This window comes from Anguilla anguilla, chromosome 4 (genome assembly GCF_013347855.1).
Source record: "Anguilla anguilla isolate fAngAng1 chromosome 4, fAngAng1.pri, whole genome shotgun sequence".
In the NCBI taxonomy this organism is placed as follows: domain Eukaryota; kingdom Metazoa; phylum Chordata; class Actinopteri; order Anguilliformes; family Anguillidae; genus Anguilla; species Anguilla anguilla.
The window spans coordinates 11,360,256-11,376,814 of NC_049204.1; the positions used below are offsets into that span (position 1 = coordinate 11,360,256).

The window sequence follows — 16,559 nt, forward strand, 5'->3', positions numbered from 1 at the left end:
ACCCCGCCCGCGCGGACCGCCGGGTCACATACAGCCTCTGCAGCAGACAGTGAATTACCTGTTAATTAAGCCCCGCCGTGCTCCTATGCTCCTAGCTAGCTGTTAGCCCGCTCTCTCTCCTTTATATAAATAGAGAGAGGAAAGGCGCTCGCCCTCGCTCTCTCTCTCTTCATCCCTCTTTCCCATGCCCCGTTCATCCTTATTAGCCTTAACGCACCATTACCTTCAGCGCCCACACGTGCTCTTCACAAGCAGGGAAGTTGTTTTGCACTTCTTTTATGGCCGTCGGAAAGCGTGTGCCAATTTTGGGGGGCGGGGGGGGGGGGGGGGGGGCGTGGTGTAGGAATGGGGGGATGGGGAGGGCATCCTGTGAGGTCGCTATTTCACATCCAATATCATTTTTAAGCTCCTCCCAGGGGTCCGCTCGCAGCCCTCCTCGCTCATAATTAGCCGACGCGACGTCCGGGGGGCCTGAGTCGATCGTTATTCCCCCCACCACCCCCTCCCTCCTGGGCGAGCGATCTGGCGAGCGGCGCCCCGGCGGTCACGGCGTCCCGCTACCTCGCGGCCGGCGGGAATTTGGGAGCTTTGCGTTTGATTCCCCCGTCCTTGCCGCGGTTTTTACGAGCGCAGGCACAATGGCTCCCCAGCCGGACATGAAGCGGCACACGGTTAAAAAGGGGTGCGCGGATCGCCTGGCAACGGGATGCCGGGGGGGGAGGGGGGGTGGGGTTAGCGTAGTCTCTGGGCACGCCTCTGCCCGCGTCCCGTACCCGTGTCCCGTTGGCACGACGCCCCGCTCGTCAACTATTCAACAAAGCCGCCCTCCGCCGTCCCGCCCTCCCCCACTCTGCAGCGGCGGCAAATTTTGTCACGACCAATTAAGAGGAGCCCGCGATGGCGGCTGAGTGAGATTGATTACGGGGGACCCGCCTCCACAGGCGTCCGAAACGCGCGGTTTTTCCGGGCGGGTGAATCTTTGGGCGGTTCCCCCGTCGCCGGGGCTTGTCACCGGGGCTCGTCGCCGGGGGGAGTCGTAGGTCGATAAGGTTATAAACGAGCTCGGCGGCGGCGGCCGGCCCAGCTGATATTTTGCTTATTCGTCTGTCGGTTTCGGCGGGCGGCGCTCTCTCCGAAATGACACCTGCGCCCCCGCGTCTCAAAGTGATTGATGCGTATGCGGCGGGGGGGGGGGGGGGGGGGGGACGTGCCGCGCGGGCAGAGTCCACGGCTGGCGGGTGAGGGGGCGGGGGAGGAGGGGTATTTTTGTTAACCAACCGCCGAGGATATGAATCTGCCGATCCTGACCCATTCTGTGGTCGCCGGTCGCTGCTAACGGCGACAGCGTTGCACCGGACCGCGCTTAGCGGCGTGCTTGAAACGGACTTTCGGAGCGCACGGCGGGATTCTTCCCTTCCCGTTTTTTCGGGAACGGGATGCGGCGTCCGCCCCCCCTCCAGATGAATCCTCCTGCAGTGGGCCCCACTCTGGTTCCGCTCTCGTTTGTATAGAGAGAGCTGAGGAATTTTAAGAACAAACACAGTAAAATGTCCTGGTCTTAATTCAACTCTTTACAGAATTTCTATGAGTCCCAGTAGGGACCGTACATACGCTGGAGGAGCTAATTTAACGCCGAACGTTTTACTGTGAATAAACGCGCGTGGCTCCTGGGCTGCTCCTCGCCGGAGACGGAACGCGTCCGCTTCTCCGCCACGCCCGCTTCGAAAGACGTCTCCGCCCCGCGCGTAAGCCGTCCTCGAGCCCCCGCCCGGAGGCTCGCGCCGACTCACTCCACCAGAGAAAGCGCTAAAAGGGACAGACGGACCGTCCACAGAGCCCCCCCCCCCCCCCCCCCCGAATCCAGTGTGGCCAACGGCGCGGGCCGGTGCGGCCATGATTTTGATTGGCCCGCTGCTCTCCCTAGAGCTAAGCGTGGCAGTTTGACCTTGAATGGAAAAAGCGCTTCTTTTGCCCACGCCCTCTAGGAGGGGACAGCGCTCTGAGAGTCAGCACTGAGTCACCGCAGGCCCGTGGCCATGGAATAATTCATTTTTTATTGGCCGTGTAGCACTGCAGGTGCTTTTTTTTGGATTAGCTTCTCAATACTATAAATAAAATAAATAAATTGAATTTTCCATCCCTGGTAGCTACGTCATTGGAGTTCGCCTGACCTTAACCTCTGTAGAGAAATGACCCCTGCCATCCAGATCAGGCACTCATATTCCTTAGTTTAAATGGATTGGATGAATGAAAATGGCAGTCTGACCGAGATTAATATTGGCGGGATTACGATACCAGTTGCACAAAGGAGCTCTGGGGGGCATTCATGTACTCTGTAATCAGGGATGTATTTCCTTTTTTAATTGAAAATCAGAGGTATCTTTGTATTGGTATTAACTGGTCACACGGTCAGTCAAGTGTTTGGCGAACGCAGCCCGTTAATGTATTCATGCTGCGGTAGCGTTTATTTCTATAAATGTGACCGTTTCACAATAATGGCATTATGTTAATCTCAGAGCCTCCATTATGAATGTCATGTTTGGACAAAAGGCTAGTGGGTATTACAGGAGATGGAAATATTACCCTTCGTGACCATCTACGGTCATGTCAACTTAACCTCAGAAAGAACGTCTAGTTTGAAGTGGTAATATGAAGTTGTATTTTAACATTGTCGTTGGCAGGTTGTAATTTCCGAGAAAATGCTTTTGTGTCGGCAGTTTGTTCAAATATTTTTCCTGCCATAGTCTTAGAGAATTCCTGCACTTGGCAAAGATCTCGAAACAGACTAGATTGAGTTGAGCTTTTTAGTACCACAGAAGCTAATTTGTGACTAGGTGGTCAAACCCAGAGCTTCCTGTGCATTGACAATTTTGCTAAAGTTTATTTAAAAAAAAAAAAAAAAATACGGACAGTGCAGAGCATGCAAACGTATCATCCAGACCTGACAGACGGTGGCCTAGGAGGTTAGCAGTTTAGGACACCCATCAATGTACAAGTGCGCATTTAGTCTTCTTTTATTGTATCATTATTGCGTGAGTCACAGACAGAACAGCCCATTATTTCCTTCAGATTTTTGTCTCTTGGCTCATTTTCCCTGTCAGGACAGATTAGTGGCGATTTTGACAAAAGCACTCTTGAAATTTTGAGATCTTTATCCCATCCGTTCTTCGTTTTTTTTTCTTCTCTCTCTCTCTCTCTCTCGCTTCATCTTCGCTCTGTCTCAGAGATTGCGTGTCAGGAAGATGTGTGTGTCTCATAGTTTCAAAGTTTTCTTTGTTCTCCGGTACCGAACTTGACACATGAGCAAGGGGTTAGTCACAAAGTTATACAACGAGTGGGGGCTTCGCGGGCGAGACAATAGCGGTATTGTGTTTGCTAGCTTCCTCTGTCGCAGCCAGACCGTAATGAAACGTTGCTACTCAATTTGGTGAGATAGCAGGCAATGGAATTGAGGCTCGCAGTTATATTTTCCTCTGCTCGCGTTCAACTGGGAGCACTTCAGTAAAGCTCGCTGTCTGTTGAGAACAAAAATATTTTGGCATGACAGCTCGGTTTTTTTTTTGTGTTTTTTTTTTTTTTTGAGTCCACTGAGTTTTACAGTGCAGAGAGACGCTCTAATTACTGTGCATCTGTTGCAGGGGACGGTCTCTCTGTAAGTGTGAGAGAGAGTTGGCTGCGTAAATTGTAACTTTCGAGCGATTTTGTTTCCTCAAAAACATTTTTTTTTTTTTTTTTAATTCTTTTTTTTTTCCCGGGAAAATCTTTGCAATTTTCCGGCGTAATGAAGTAGAAGAGAAGCCGCTGGGACGGCCATCGGAGTGCGGAATCGCTGCCGTGTCCAAGTTCGATGGAAGAGCTTGTGTACGTGGAACGGGGGCCTGTGATTCCTGGTGCACGATTTCCCGTAAAAAAAAAAAAAGGCTTTAATAAAACTAAGAGAGCCAATCGGGAGCCTTTCCCTCGGAGGTCTCCGGAGGCCTGCGAGAAGCGGTCTTCCGGGGCCGTGTTCGCGCGTCCTCTGCACCCCCCTCGCCCGGCCTCCGGCCTGGCGCCCCCCCCAATTTCGCTTTCCCTCTAACACGGCTCCGTCACGCCGCTGCTACCGACGGCGGGCGCTCGGTGGAAATGAAGTTGCGGTGAGTACGCCCAGGGTGCCCTTTACCGAAGATGGGAACGTAACTGGGTGAGCTTCATCACGACGCCGCGGCTGGCTGGACGGAGTTCCCCCAGCCGGGCGTTGCTCTATTGCGAAACGACGCCAGGCGGCTGGCGCGCGCCGCCGTACGGCTATCGGGTAAAAACTACGGGCAAGCGAGCGGTCTTGTTGTTAATATACAGCTCTTGTCGCCCCGGCTCTGTCGTCAGAAAAGTCCTCTTTCTGCAAGTGATTACACCGAGGCAGCTCTCAGCCAATGAGTAATCCTGGTTAAGATGTAGGAAAACGCGGCCTTGTCATCAGCTCTCAGCTCCACTGGGAATTCCAGTGTGCGTCGTAATGATATGACAATCTGGCGTGCGGCCCTCTGGAGGAAGCAATTACCTAATGGGGCCGTTAGTGAACTCCGGTCCTCCGGGAGGCCCCCGCTGGGGCTCGGGTTGACGGCGCTCGGGGACGGGGAAAGAGGTCCCTCAGGGCCCCTCTCGAGGCCCGTTCTTTTTTTCTCCGTCATCCCGTCGCTGTCGAGAGCACGGAGTGGTTCCTCGCCACCGCCTTAATTTATGCTTTTCTTTCGAGAACGCCTCCATTACCCGTCCGTCGCCAGGCCAACCCCCGACCGTTTCCGGAACATTCCCAGAGGCGAGAGTCAGCTGTAAGTTAACGCAAACTTTCTCTTCCCCCCCCCCCCCTCTGTCCCTGCAGGTGTCAGCCTATGATCGCCCGAGCACGGAGTCTTGGAGCGGGAGCGTCAGGACCGAGGGGAGCAGCGCCGACCCTGAACATGGCGACCCGCCGCGGGCCCGCGCCCCCCCTCCTCGCCGTCGGGACCGCCGTGCTGCTGCTCGGCTGCCTGGTGCTGCCGTCGCACGCGGACAGTGAGTACCACACCTTCACTTTACTTAAAAGCGCTTCGTTGCATTCCCAGGCACATAACACGGTTTCAGTGTCTCACAAAGACGATAAATAAGAGGAAATAAAACGTGTTGCATAAATCACATCATCATTAAAAGAATTACAAATTCCACAAGGTGTTTTTTTTTTTTTTTTGTTCAATCTTGAGTCTAGAATTTGTCATCTTCCATTATCACCCAGCAACCATTTCCCTCTCTCACAGAACCTCTGTCCCCACGCAGCTCCGTAATTACCTACGATCACGCTGTCTGCAAAACGTCTACCTTTTAACACGGCATTGAGGACGTCTTATATTACCATACCCCTTCGGTGAATACTTAGATAGACGGCTGCATTAATATCTCTGCTCCTTTTAATCTCTGAATTATAATCCCAATGCAATTCGCAGGTTTAATTTTGAGCTAGAGCCAGAAGCTTGCTGTTTTCTCAGGGCAACGCGTAAATCGGGTGAAATTCTCCCATAATGGTTAATTCAGCAAAATCGTAAAGCTCAGTGTTTCTGCTTTTAATGGTTTATCAGAAGCGGCGTACTACCGAAACCTTAAATTCTTAACGTTTTAAGCAGCCCAAGAAAAACCAAGGTATTACTGCTTTTTTTTTTTCCCCCCTTACCCCCTGTGGAAATTCACAGCGTAAAGGAAATTTTATACCTGCTGTAATGAAGGAGTGGAGCTTTATTATGACTTTTTTCCCTTCTTTGAAGCCCAACTAAAATAACTTTCTTTGGAAGCTGATTCAGTTCGGCAAACATTGCCAGCTCCTGTGGCTTTGTCCCATGAAATGCAATTAAGATTTTCACCCGCCCACACGGAAAGTCTTTTTCGCACTGGCTCGCCTTCATTGCGCCGAGAGACTGAGAACTCTTTTCTGCTCTCTCCTTCCAGGGGTATTTTAAGCCCGTCCAGGTCATGCGAATCTGCATAAATGTGAAGGCGAGTTCAAGCGTCGCGTATCCTCTTCAAAAGCGCGTAGGTCATCCGTCAGCAGGTTTCCCCGGCTGCACGTGAGCGAAGCGCGGTGGCGGTTTTTTGAGCGGAGCGACGCGGTCGGCGGCGAGGGGGGGAGGGGGGGCGGTCAATTCGAGTCCCCGACGCTGCGCGTGACAGGGAACGACTCGACCCTCTCTGCGACCCGGCCGCTGTCCTGACAGGGTGACCGTAATTCCATTAGACGTGGCCTGGACTACTTAAAACTGATTATTTCTTTTTTTTTTTTATGGTCAAAGGAAAAGACCCTGTCTGTTTTAACCTGCCCGGCCTCTCCTGTGGTTTCCCCGGCGACCGTCGGGGTAAAGACGACCTTGCCGTGTTCATTTGGGACGTGGGGGATGGAGGATTCTCGGAGACTCCGACATCCGGCAGACTCTGGAATCCCGTGGTTTTAAAGGCACTGAAGCGAGGCTAATCCCACCTCCTCTGAAAGGCCCTTCTGTTTTGTCAAAGGAAGGCGGAAAAAAATTTCCGGGCTGCTTCGGTCAGCGGTTTTTTTTTTTGGGAGTCGCGCGGGCGAGACGCGCCTTATCGGACCCGTCCCAGAAACCCCCCCGCCTTGCGCTCCTCGGTCCGCTCGCGCTCTAAGAGAGCCGGCGCCGCCGGGCGTGGGATCCGTTCGTTCCTGGGCCTCCCACCCAACCCCCCCGTGCGGCACCGCACCTGGCCCGGCCAGGCTGAGCGTGTGGCGGGACAGCTTAGAGAAACCGGGCCAGCCCGCAGCGTCCAAGTATCCACACCTGGCTGTGGAGGGGGGGGGGGGGGGCAGGGGGTGGTGTTTTGGGAAGGGGGGTCAGGGGTGGGGGGGGGTGGGGTTATGCCGAGGAACGTTAGCGTCTGGCCCGATCGCTCTGGCGCTGCGACAGCGAGCAAAAAACCCGTTTTCAGAAGGCGCGCCGCGAGCCGTCGGTGTCTCGCTGCCGCCCCCGCTAACGCCGTCGCTAACGGACTTCCGTCGCTGCAGAACGGTTGCCCCGTGGAAGCGTGCCCCGTGCCCGACTCGACCACTGCGCGGGCGGCGCTTCCGCGCGATCGCAAACGCGAGTCCAGGCCGCTGGTGTTCGGCGAGGAAAAACGAATCAACGACAACGGGAAGCCGTTAACCGGGCTTTGAGTTAAGACAGTCGGTCCGATGCGGTTCGCAGGTTTTCGTCCAGCTGGCAGTGCGCGCTGCGCTCGTCCGTTAGCGCTCCCCCTCAGGGAACGGGTGTTCTCCACATTAAGACGCAACGTACCGTGTACCAAACCGAGGGGATTTTAGCCTGGCTTTAATTCGGTGGGAAAGCCCGGCCCTGCTCGTGAGAGGGAGGGGCTTTGTGAGGAGGAGAGCCGCGCGCTTCTGTCTGAGGATTTGCGGCCAAGCTGCAATTCTCATCCTCAGGTGTCGGGGCTTGAGATGCAAACGCTCCGGGCGTATATCGTCACACAGCGACGTACAAAAAAAAAAAAACATCAGAGGATATGCTGCTGAGGACTTTATCCCTTATTCTACTTGAGGGTATTGAGGTTATAATCCTGTCGTTTGATGTTTAAATGTTTTAAAAAAAAATATAGTTCAAGTTAATGTGCTGCTATTGTATTGTTGAGTTGAGTCCTTCACTCAAGAATTTCACGCACCTTTCATACTTGTGTAAACAGTGAATGTGCCAATAAAAAACTTGAAACGTTAAATTTTTGTTCTGCTTAGTCACTTAAAAAAAAATAAACCTTGCCTCATCAGAATGATGAGCACGTTGCTTGAGAGTGACTTTTTTTTTTTTTTTTTTAATTAAAGAATTTGATTCCGTCTAGAATGCGGCTAAAATGGCTGCCCATACTGAGAGAGAGCAGCATCAGGGCAGGCTGTACAGCGTGCGGCCCACCAGGCCCGGTGAAAGGTGAAGGAAGCGTGGAGCAGTAGATCGTGTGCTGGTTTGAGACTAAAGTGCTCAGCTGGCTTCCTTGCAGCATAGGACACAGCGGGGGCTCTGCTGACTGAATGCCTGGGTTTGAGTAGGAGAGAGCTGTTCCCTCACCAGGGGGTCGAATTCAGTAGCCAGGCAGGAGGCCGGAACTCAGCCAGGACCCCCGGTGGTCCAAGTGCACGTTTGTTTTGGAACAACGATCTTGGTTCTTCTTCGTGAACGATCACCCAAGCCGAAAGGCTTGACAGACGCGCCTCTTGTTTTTAAGTAATTTTAAGAATATTATTCTCCGCCTTTATCTGCGGAACGCAGAGGAGTCACGTGCGGATACCAGCGCGCAATCACCGATTCCAGCGCCTCCGTCCTACATCTGGGAAGCCGTGCGAACAGCCTGAGTCACGCGAGGCCCACGGCGGTAACGCTGCTGGTTTTTCCAGCGGCCTTACCGCCGTGTGAAAATGGGAGAGGGGAATGACGGGAGCTCTCTCTCTCCGCCACACGCGGGCCCCCGGGCCGCCGGTGTCATAATCCCCAGCAGGTGCTGACGTTAGCGTGAAGACGCGACCCCCCCCCCCCCCCCCGCGCACCCTGCTACCCAGCTCCCCGGGATGGACCGTGCCAAGTTTCGGAGTGCGAAACAGAGACCGCCCCTGGCTGTTAACGCACCGCGTCACGCTGCTTTTACACTCACGGCTGACAGCGGGAGGCAGGGGGCGATGGGGGAGGGGTCTGGCGGACAGAGCAAGATAAGAAATGTATTATTCTCGCTAGAGAACGTTGAGCAGTAGCACTGAGGTTTCTGTGGCGATTTACCTTGGCACAGCTCTTATGGTGCATTAAGAATCTGCCTTTAAGGCTTGTTGTCCCGCTGGACCATAGGACATCTAGGTAATAGCGGGTTAAGCCAATGCAAACTTAACCTCCATCTCCATTTCGCAGGGAAGATAATTCGTGAGGAAAAGCATCTTAGCCTAATAATCGACACAGAGGAAAAAAGCGTTCTCTTCGAATCCCAATTAGGGCCGCAGGTACATATATATTCCTCTCTGTCTCCCTTTGACTTGGTTGAGGTTCCCGGCAGCGGAGTTACCGAGATGCAAGATAAGATGTGGCTCTCGTCCACGCCCACCTCATCCTCGGCGTTACTTTTGAGCGATGGCCGCTTTTCATCGCCGATGTGTGAGGTTCACACCTGTCAGCTGCGGCGAAATCAGACACAATCTGCCGTCTGCAATCAGGAACGCCTTCCAAATTTAAATTTGTCTGTAGTTCCCCGCAGACCTGTGGTAGTATAAGAGATGCTGGACGGGCATTTATTTGTTTATATATTTGTTTATCCGTCCATCTGTGCGCCTACATTATTTTTTGCTTCTTCCAGAACTTTCTTCCTGTTCTCCTGTAACGATGTTCCCCGACAGCTTGTAGGTACTGCCTAACTCTAGCCTTAACCCTTTAAGGTGTGGTATCACAAATATGTGATTAGAATGTTCTTAACTGAACGTTTCGATGCTGGTGTAACTGTCACTACTGACAATTGAAAAAGTTCTGGAAGAACACTGACTTAGAATTTTGAAAAAAAAATCGAAAATTATTCTCTTCAAAAGCTTAAACTTCCTTTTTTTTATCTGTAGACTAAACAGCCAGTTCTTCCTCTGAGCGACAGCAAACCCAGAACGCCTCTTCACAAGTCGCTTTAGATCCTCAAAAGTGGAAGAAAAAGGAGAGATATTAGAACAATGGTTTCGGTCATATTAGTCAGCCGCATAACAGCCTCGAAGACGGCGTTCAATTAAAAGGGAAAAGGGTATAAAAAGAAGAACATAAACGAGAACATAAACATGAATAAAATGGCTTTGTGTCCTTGACTAAGTGCATTTTATGGGATTCTGCTATGAAAACAGAGCCCGTTCACATTGTGTGATGTTGAATACTGCAGGGGGAGGAAGCGGCCATGACGCTTGGCTTCGGTTGCTATCGACTCGGGCGCTCGAGGACCCGCGCGGCGTTGGCGAAGGGGGCGGTATCCACAAATTGATTAGGCTCCATCAGAGTCAAGTGCGGCTCGATGCTGTAAAAGAGCGGCGGGATTAAAATTGGATTGTCTTTAAGTGCCCATATGGTTTTCGGAGGCCGGGAATTGATTATTTTAATTAAACGCGAGCGTATCGCAGGTCGGAGACGCTTGGAAGCGATACCGGCAGTCAGCAGCTGCGATCGCAGGATTATGGGCCACTGGGCGAGACTGGCGGCGGAAGGGGGGACGGGGGTGGCGGCCGGGGGTTGGGGGGGGGGGTGGGGTCGACCGGGCGAGTGAGGATAGGTTAACGACGTTAGATTAATCGCTCAATTCATACACGCGGACCAGCGGCGCTTCGGGGTTTTTTCGACGTGTCCTGCACCAGAATCAGACTTATGGAGGGACGGGAAGGGGGGGTGGGGGGAGGAGGAGGGCGCGTGTCCTTCCTGGAGGGAGAGGAGAGATAGAAACGCGGTGACGTAAAAAAAAAATAATAAAATGAGCGCGCTTGTTCCTTGATTTTCTTTCCCCCCCGTACGCACGAATCATTTGCATCCCTCCTTTGCCTGTCGGAGCAGCCTGTCAGATGAGAAATTCTGGGGCGCGGACGCATTTGAATATCGTGACAGCGGCGTACGGTTTCGGTGCTTGCGTGTGACGACGCCGCGCGCGTTATGTGTGCGGCTGCGTGCGCGTGAGCCAGAGCGTAATTCCATAATTACTACACCGCGGCTCCATCAGACGCTGATTACGGTGATTATTTTCCTTTCCCCCCAAACAAACAGCGCAGCATGCCCCCAGTGCTCCGGTAATAGGCACCCGAACTGCCAGGTCCAGGGGCGCCGCGGCAGATGCGAAATGCTAATTGCGGAAGGAGGCGGATTTCGAATCCGAGAGCGGGCGAATTCGCATCGCGCGGCGACGGCGGCAACGCGGCGGCTGTACCGGCGCCCTGCTTCGACCGCGGGGGTCCGTGCGTCGCGCGTCAGAGTGCCGAGGCGCGCGCGGAGTCGGGGCCCGTCCTTCCAGACGTTAAGCTCTCGGTCTCCCCTTCGCTGTCGCCCTAAATTATTCCTCCCTCCCTCCCGCTCGGGCTGGCTCTGTTTTTATCCCACTTCCCCGTAAGCACAGGCGCACGGTGAGATTCAGCTACTCTCTGACAATTTATGCCCTCTGCACCCTGTCAGGCAGCGCGGAGAAGAACATTCTGGCGCTGGCAGGTGTACAGTCATAGACAGCCTGGTGTGTGCCGGGAAACCAAATGAACCACACAGACAGGCGTGCGTGCGTGCGTGCGCACACACACAGGCACACACACACATACACACACACAGGCACACACACACACACACAGGCACACATACACACACAGGCACACACACACACAGTCAGGCACACACACACACAGGCACACACACACACAGTCAAGCGCACACGTACGCACACACAAACAGACACACACACACACACACACAGACAGACACGCAGAGACACACATACACACACACAGTCAGGCACACACATACGCACACACAAACAGGCACACACACACACACAGTCAGGCACACACATATGCACACACAAACAGACACACATACACAGGCACACACATACGCACGCACACAGACACATTACATTACATTACATTATAGGAATTTAGCAGACGCTCTTATCCAGAGCGACGTACAACAAGTGCATACGTTTCATGATGTAGAGGCGCAAAAGAAACACTAGAGTGAAGACACAAACATACTCATACAGACACACACACACACACACACACACACATACGCACACACAGACAGACATGCACTGACACTTGCACACACACACATTCGCACGCACACAGACACACACAGATACGCATACAGGCACACACACAAACACGCACACAATCACACACACACACACGGACACAAAATCCCTATGCACTTGTGTTTTCACACCAGTCCCCTAACTTTAGGTGCTGGAAGTGGAATGAGCTCCACAGGCCATGTATCAAGCTAGGTTTGTTTTTTTTTTTTATAGAAAATGTGCTGTTTAATTATTCATGACGGCTATATTATCACAGGAAATGAAGACATTAAGGAACAGGTAAAAAAAAAGAAAAAGAAAGAAATATGTGGGCAGCACGATAAACAGAAGCGGAAACATAAACAGAACGAGGAAAACGATTTCCACGAGGTTCAAAGTGGCAAAGCTTTTACCTCGCGTGTAATACTATCAAAGAAAACAAGCAAATCCAATTTCCTATTATTAGACATCTGCCCCCTCCCCCCCTCCCCCCCAACGTCGCCCATTTAAAGCTGTTCTTAATATTTTACATACACGTTTCATGTTGGCAGCGACTGTTTTGGAGTGGCGAAGCCGCAGGTGTTGACATATAAGAAAGGAAATTGTATTTTTTCCGCCACAAACGAACGGGCCTTGTTTGGACAGATTTCAGTGTTATTTATGCGCTGTCCTCCGAGACTCGATTTCCTTTCAAAGTTTAATTAACCCTTCGCGAATTGACACCGTATGCCCCATAGGCATTTTTAGCGAGCGATTTTTTTTTTTTTCTGGTTGGGCCATCCAAGAGCACGTAAAAAAAAAAAAGTGCTTCACGAGGACTGATCTGCGAAACAGTGACGGGAAATCTTTCGGTGTCTGTATTACAGTACCTACTAAATGTCTAACGAGCGTGCATTATGCATTCATGTATAATGCATTGTTGCTTGCGTTCACTCACAGTTACCACATATCCTGTGAAATATTTTTCGGCTGACAGTCATTCACGCTCTGTAATTTTCACTTTTTTCAAGACTTTTGATGACTGCACTGCTCAAGAATCTCTTTATCTTTCATGTTTTTAGGAGGAACTTACTTTGGTTATCATAGTTCCGCTGAGGGCGAAAACTATTAAATCTGGAAGTCACGCAGAGTCGATTCTATCCTGTGCACACCGCGAGCTCAAAGGTTACCTAAAATGCTTGGACAAAAACTGAGGGGGGTCCGTCCCGAGACGCATGCTGTTTGAGGCTATTTATCTGGAAATCGTTAGCCTAAATACTGGAAATATGGAAATTAGAGAAGATGACGCTAGAATTGCATGAACATTGTATGTTTATTTTATGTAAATAAATAAATCTTGCGGCAGACACTTCCACTACAATGTGCATTGATCAGAGTAACATTTTAAGGAGGCTGTACACATGTTAACGCAAGGCTACAAGGCAATTGGTTGTGACAGGGAGCTAATGTTATGCTAGCTCTGAACAAAGATAATCGAGGAATGTTTGACAGCATGAAAATGCATCATTATTTCATACGAGGAATCGTTAGTCAGTCATTTCGTCCTCCAGCCTCTCAATTTTAATAGACAGGACTTTGGCGAGAGTTTGGAACCAAAGTGTTTCCTCATTTTAATGATACATCTTGCATTTAAACTGAATAAGCTTCATGGACATTGGATATCCTGAACAGGCCGTCCTTTTCTGATACAGCTCACTGAATTATAAAAGAAAACACCAAAGGGACGCTCTTCAAAGGGACCCTTTTTCAGTTTTTTTTTTTTTTCCCCCTGAAAAAGAAGACGAGATATTTTTAAAATGCCATACCGCTGATCGTCGAGCCTCATTGATGTGAATTCTGGCATCGCAGTCAGTTGCTGTGTTGAGTAATTTGAGCATGATGGGCCATGGGCTGAGTTTCACTTGTGGACCTATTCAATTTGAAGTTGTCTATCCATGGATTTTCTTGTCAGTGCGGATGCAGTGCGTTTTAACGATGATGTCATTTTGTGTTTTTCACAGACAGGGTTTAGAAAAAGGTGAAGGGTAAAATATGGAACCGCAACAGGGGCAACATATATCTGACTGTAGTCTGCATGTGCCCGAAGAGGACCTGACACATGTAATGTTGCCATACTGACATGCACGCACACATACAGGCACACATACACAACAACACGCACACAGTTGGACCATTGTCCTTTGGGGCTACTTACTCTTTGCCCTACAAGTGCATGTGAGCAATGTGGGCTGCACTAAGGTGAGGGGGTGGGGGGTGGCGGCGACTCCTCGCGGCGCCTCGTTCCAGTTCCAAACGATTTGAATCGCAAAGAAAGAGGCGTTCGAGCCAGGGCCTGGCGCTGTGCCAGCGGAACAGCGTAAAGGGGGGCACCGTGTGGCACAGCCTCTCTCCGTGATCAGCGACGCGAGCGCTCTACCCTGGCTCACCTGTCCCTGCCTGATGCAGTCAGACCGCTGATTAATTTTTCCTCAGCCGAGACTTGTCGGTTTCCCGTAGCAAAAAAACGTACTTTCATTCCGCCAGGCTGTCGCGGCGACGCTCGAGAACGTAAAGCGGAGAGCTCTTCCGAGACGCGGTCTCGTTTCGCCAGGCGGGCGGGCGGGTGGGCGGGACGGACGAGCGCGCACGTCAGCCGCGCGTTTCCCTCGCCCGCCGCCGTCCCTCCGAGGACGTCCGGGCCGATCCGGAGTGATGTAATGAGAGCGGAGCGCCCCCGCAGTCGTGCTGCGCTCACAACGTTCAGGCGAGTTCGGGAACGGATAACGGACGGCTCTCCCACCCCCCCCCCCCCCCCCCCCCCTTTCCACGACTCGCTCCTTCGCGTCTCGACAAGCCGGACTTGGCTGAGTTGTTGTTAGGAGCGGACCCTCCGCGAATCGCTAATGGGAGCGAGCGGTTTGCGGTGCTGTCGGTTCCACGCGCACCCGCTCGCCAGCCCAAAAACAGCGCGGCGGGTCCTCCGGGCCCGAAGGCCCCGGGCGTCCTGGCTCCTGCCCTCAGGGTACGTGACGGGTTCCGACTCTTCGGCGGCGTCGAAGCGCTAGGGGAGTCCCCCGGGGCCTGGTCGAGAGGCCGCAGCATGTCCTCGCCGGGCTCTCGAGGACAGCCGCTCCGCCCCCCCCCCCCCCCTTGTCTGATCTCGAACCTTCCCAAAACCTGACTGTGATCCTGACTTGGGCCGCTATCGCCTGGCCCGCAGGGCATCAAGGCCGGACGGGAAGAGATGCCCGCCACCTTGCTGGTTTTCTCTGCGTTCATCCTCCGAGCAGAGGGCCTGGGTCTCCGGTTCAGCGGAACCCAAGGTTGCAGGCAGGTTCCCCAGGTGACTGCCGGGTCGACCTTTCCAAAGCTCTTGATAGAAACATAGCCCAACGAACCACTGTCTCTCTCTGGCTCGCGGCCCAGCGTCTGTGCCAAGTCCCCATTGTGCGAGTCTTTTGACTCCTCCAGTGCTCTCAAACTCTCCCCCCCCCCCACCGTCCTCGGAGGCGGTCGGGGCGCATTTCCGAAGAACAACGTTGCCATTGTGCCGGGCTGCTGTTCTCAGTGTCTTCAGTGTAACAACATCCTTATGAGGGCAAAACAAGGGCCTGGAATGCGCCGCTTTTGGACTGAGTGGGCTTCCTCTCTAGCGATAGCGCGCGGAGAGAGCGGGAAAATGTTCTTATCTCGTAGCGAGAATGCGACTAAACGACTGGGGGAAGCAGGGAAGAAGTGGAGAGAAAGAATAACGCGCTACTGTCGGGCTTCCCTTCGCCTCTCTTTGATGAGCGGCAACGTTAGCGCTAGAAACCGCAGCTTGTGATTCGCGGTTCAGAAATCGCTGGCGGGGCGCGTTGTGGATGCAGAGGCCTTTGACGGGAGACGCGCACGCGCGCTTAAGGTTGCGACAACGTTAAACTCCGAGTCTTCCTTTCACGTAGCGACGTTCACCTCAATTACCGGCGAGAGCTTTTCCAAACGAGCGTTTGCAGTTAGTACGGATTCCCACGCAGCGAAGTCATCGTCTTAACTGAATACATATTTACCTCGGCCGTGTTCGGGAACGCCTCCCAGACGTGGAAACAAGGAGATAAACTCGCATGTCGTTTTCCGCCGTTTTCCGCTGCTGCCGCAGGGACCATTACTTTAATGCGCTTCACTGTAGGAGAGTAGGGAGGGGGGTGGGGGGGGAAAAAAACCATAATTGCACTTGGAGCTTATCTCTCAAACTCTTCTTAAATGATTCAGAGGGCCCATCACTCCCGAGTGCTGAGGTGGACAGAGTGCGTGGCGGTAGACCGCGGAGCCGGGCCCGAGTCGGGTTTTTTCAGTTTCCGTCGTCTGATGGAGTGCGGGAGGCTGCGTTAAATCTCCGCCGGTGTATTTATGGGAGCCCGCGCCGCGCCGGGCGTTTGAGTCTCACCTCGGGTCGGTGCTCGGCTGCATTAGTCTGGACGGAGCTCGCCTCCTCTTGACAGTGGGGAATGCGTCTCTGTCTCCTGCCCCCCCCTTTGGCCCCCTTCCGCCGGCGGGGCGCCTCCGTCCCTTCACCCTCCCGCGCCTCGATTTCGGAGAAGGGGGGCCATCCGTCAGGCGCCCGCTGAACCCCTTGAAGTTTCGGACGTTCAGTCGTCGTGGGAACCGCTCGTATTCCGCGCTCGCGGAGTTTTCCGGGGTTGGTTTCACGGTTAGCGGTTTTATTAAAAGTTTGCACGCCGTTAGACGCGACGACAATGGAGGCCTAAGCCGCTTCCGGAAAAACCCTCGTCGAACCTTTGAGACGCTCGCTGTTCGGGACGGCC

At 52.9% G+C, this 16,559-nt stretch overlaps 1 protein-coding gene across 21 annotated transcripts in view; it reads left to right on the forward strand.

Moving 5' to 3' along the window:
* ptprfa (protein tyrosine phosphatase receptor type Fa) overlaps window positions 1–16,559 on the forward strand; it is a 226,059-nt gene that overhangs the window by 76,066 nt on the left and 133,434 nt on the right. For all 21 annotated transcript variants that reach the window (XM_035412987.1, XM_035412983.1, XM_035412990.1 and 18 more), the window contains exon 2: window positions 4,862–5,034. In XM_035412987.1, coding sequence (XP_035268878.1) covers window positions 4,872–5,034 — 163 coding nt within the window. In that variant the 5' untranslated portion in view covers window positions 4,862–4,871. The remainder of the gene's footprint in view (window positions 1–4,861; window positions 5,035–16,559) is intronic.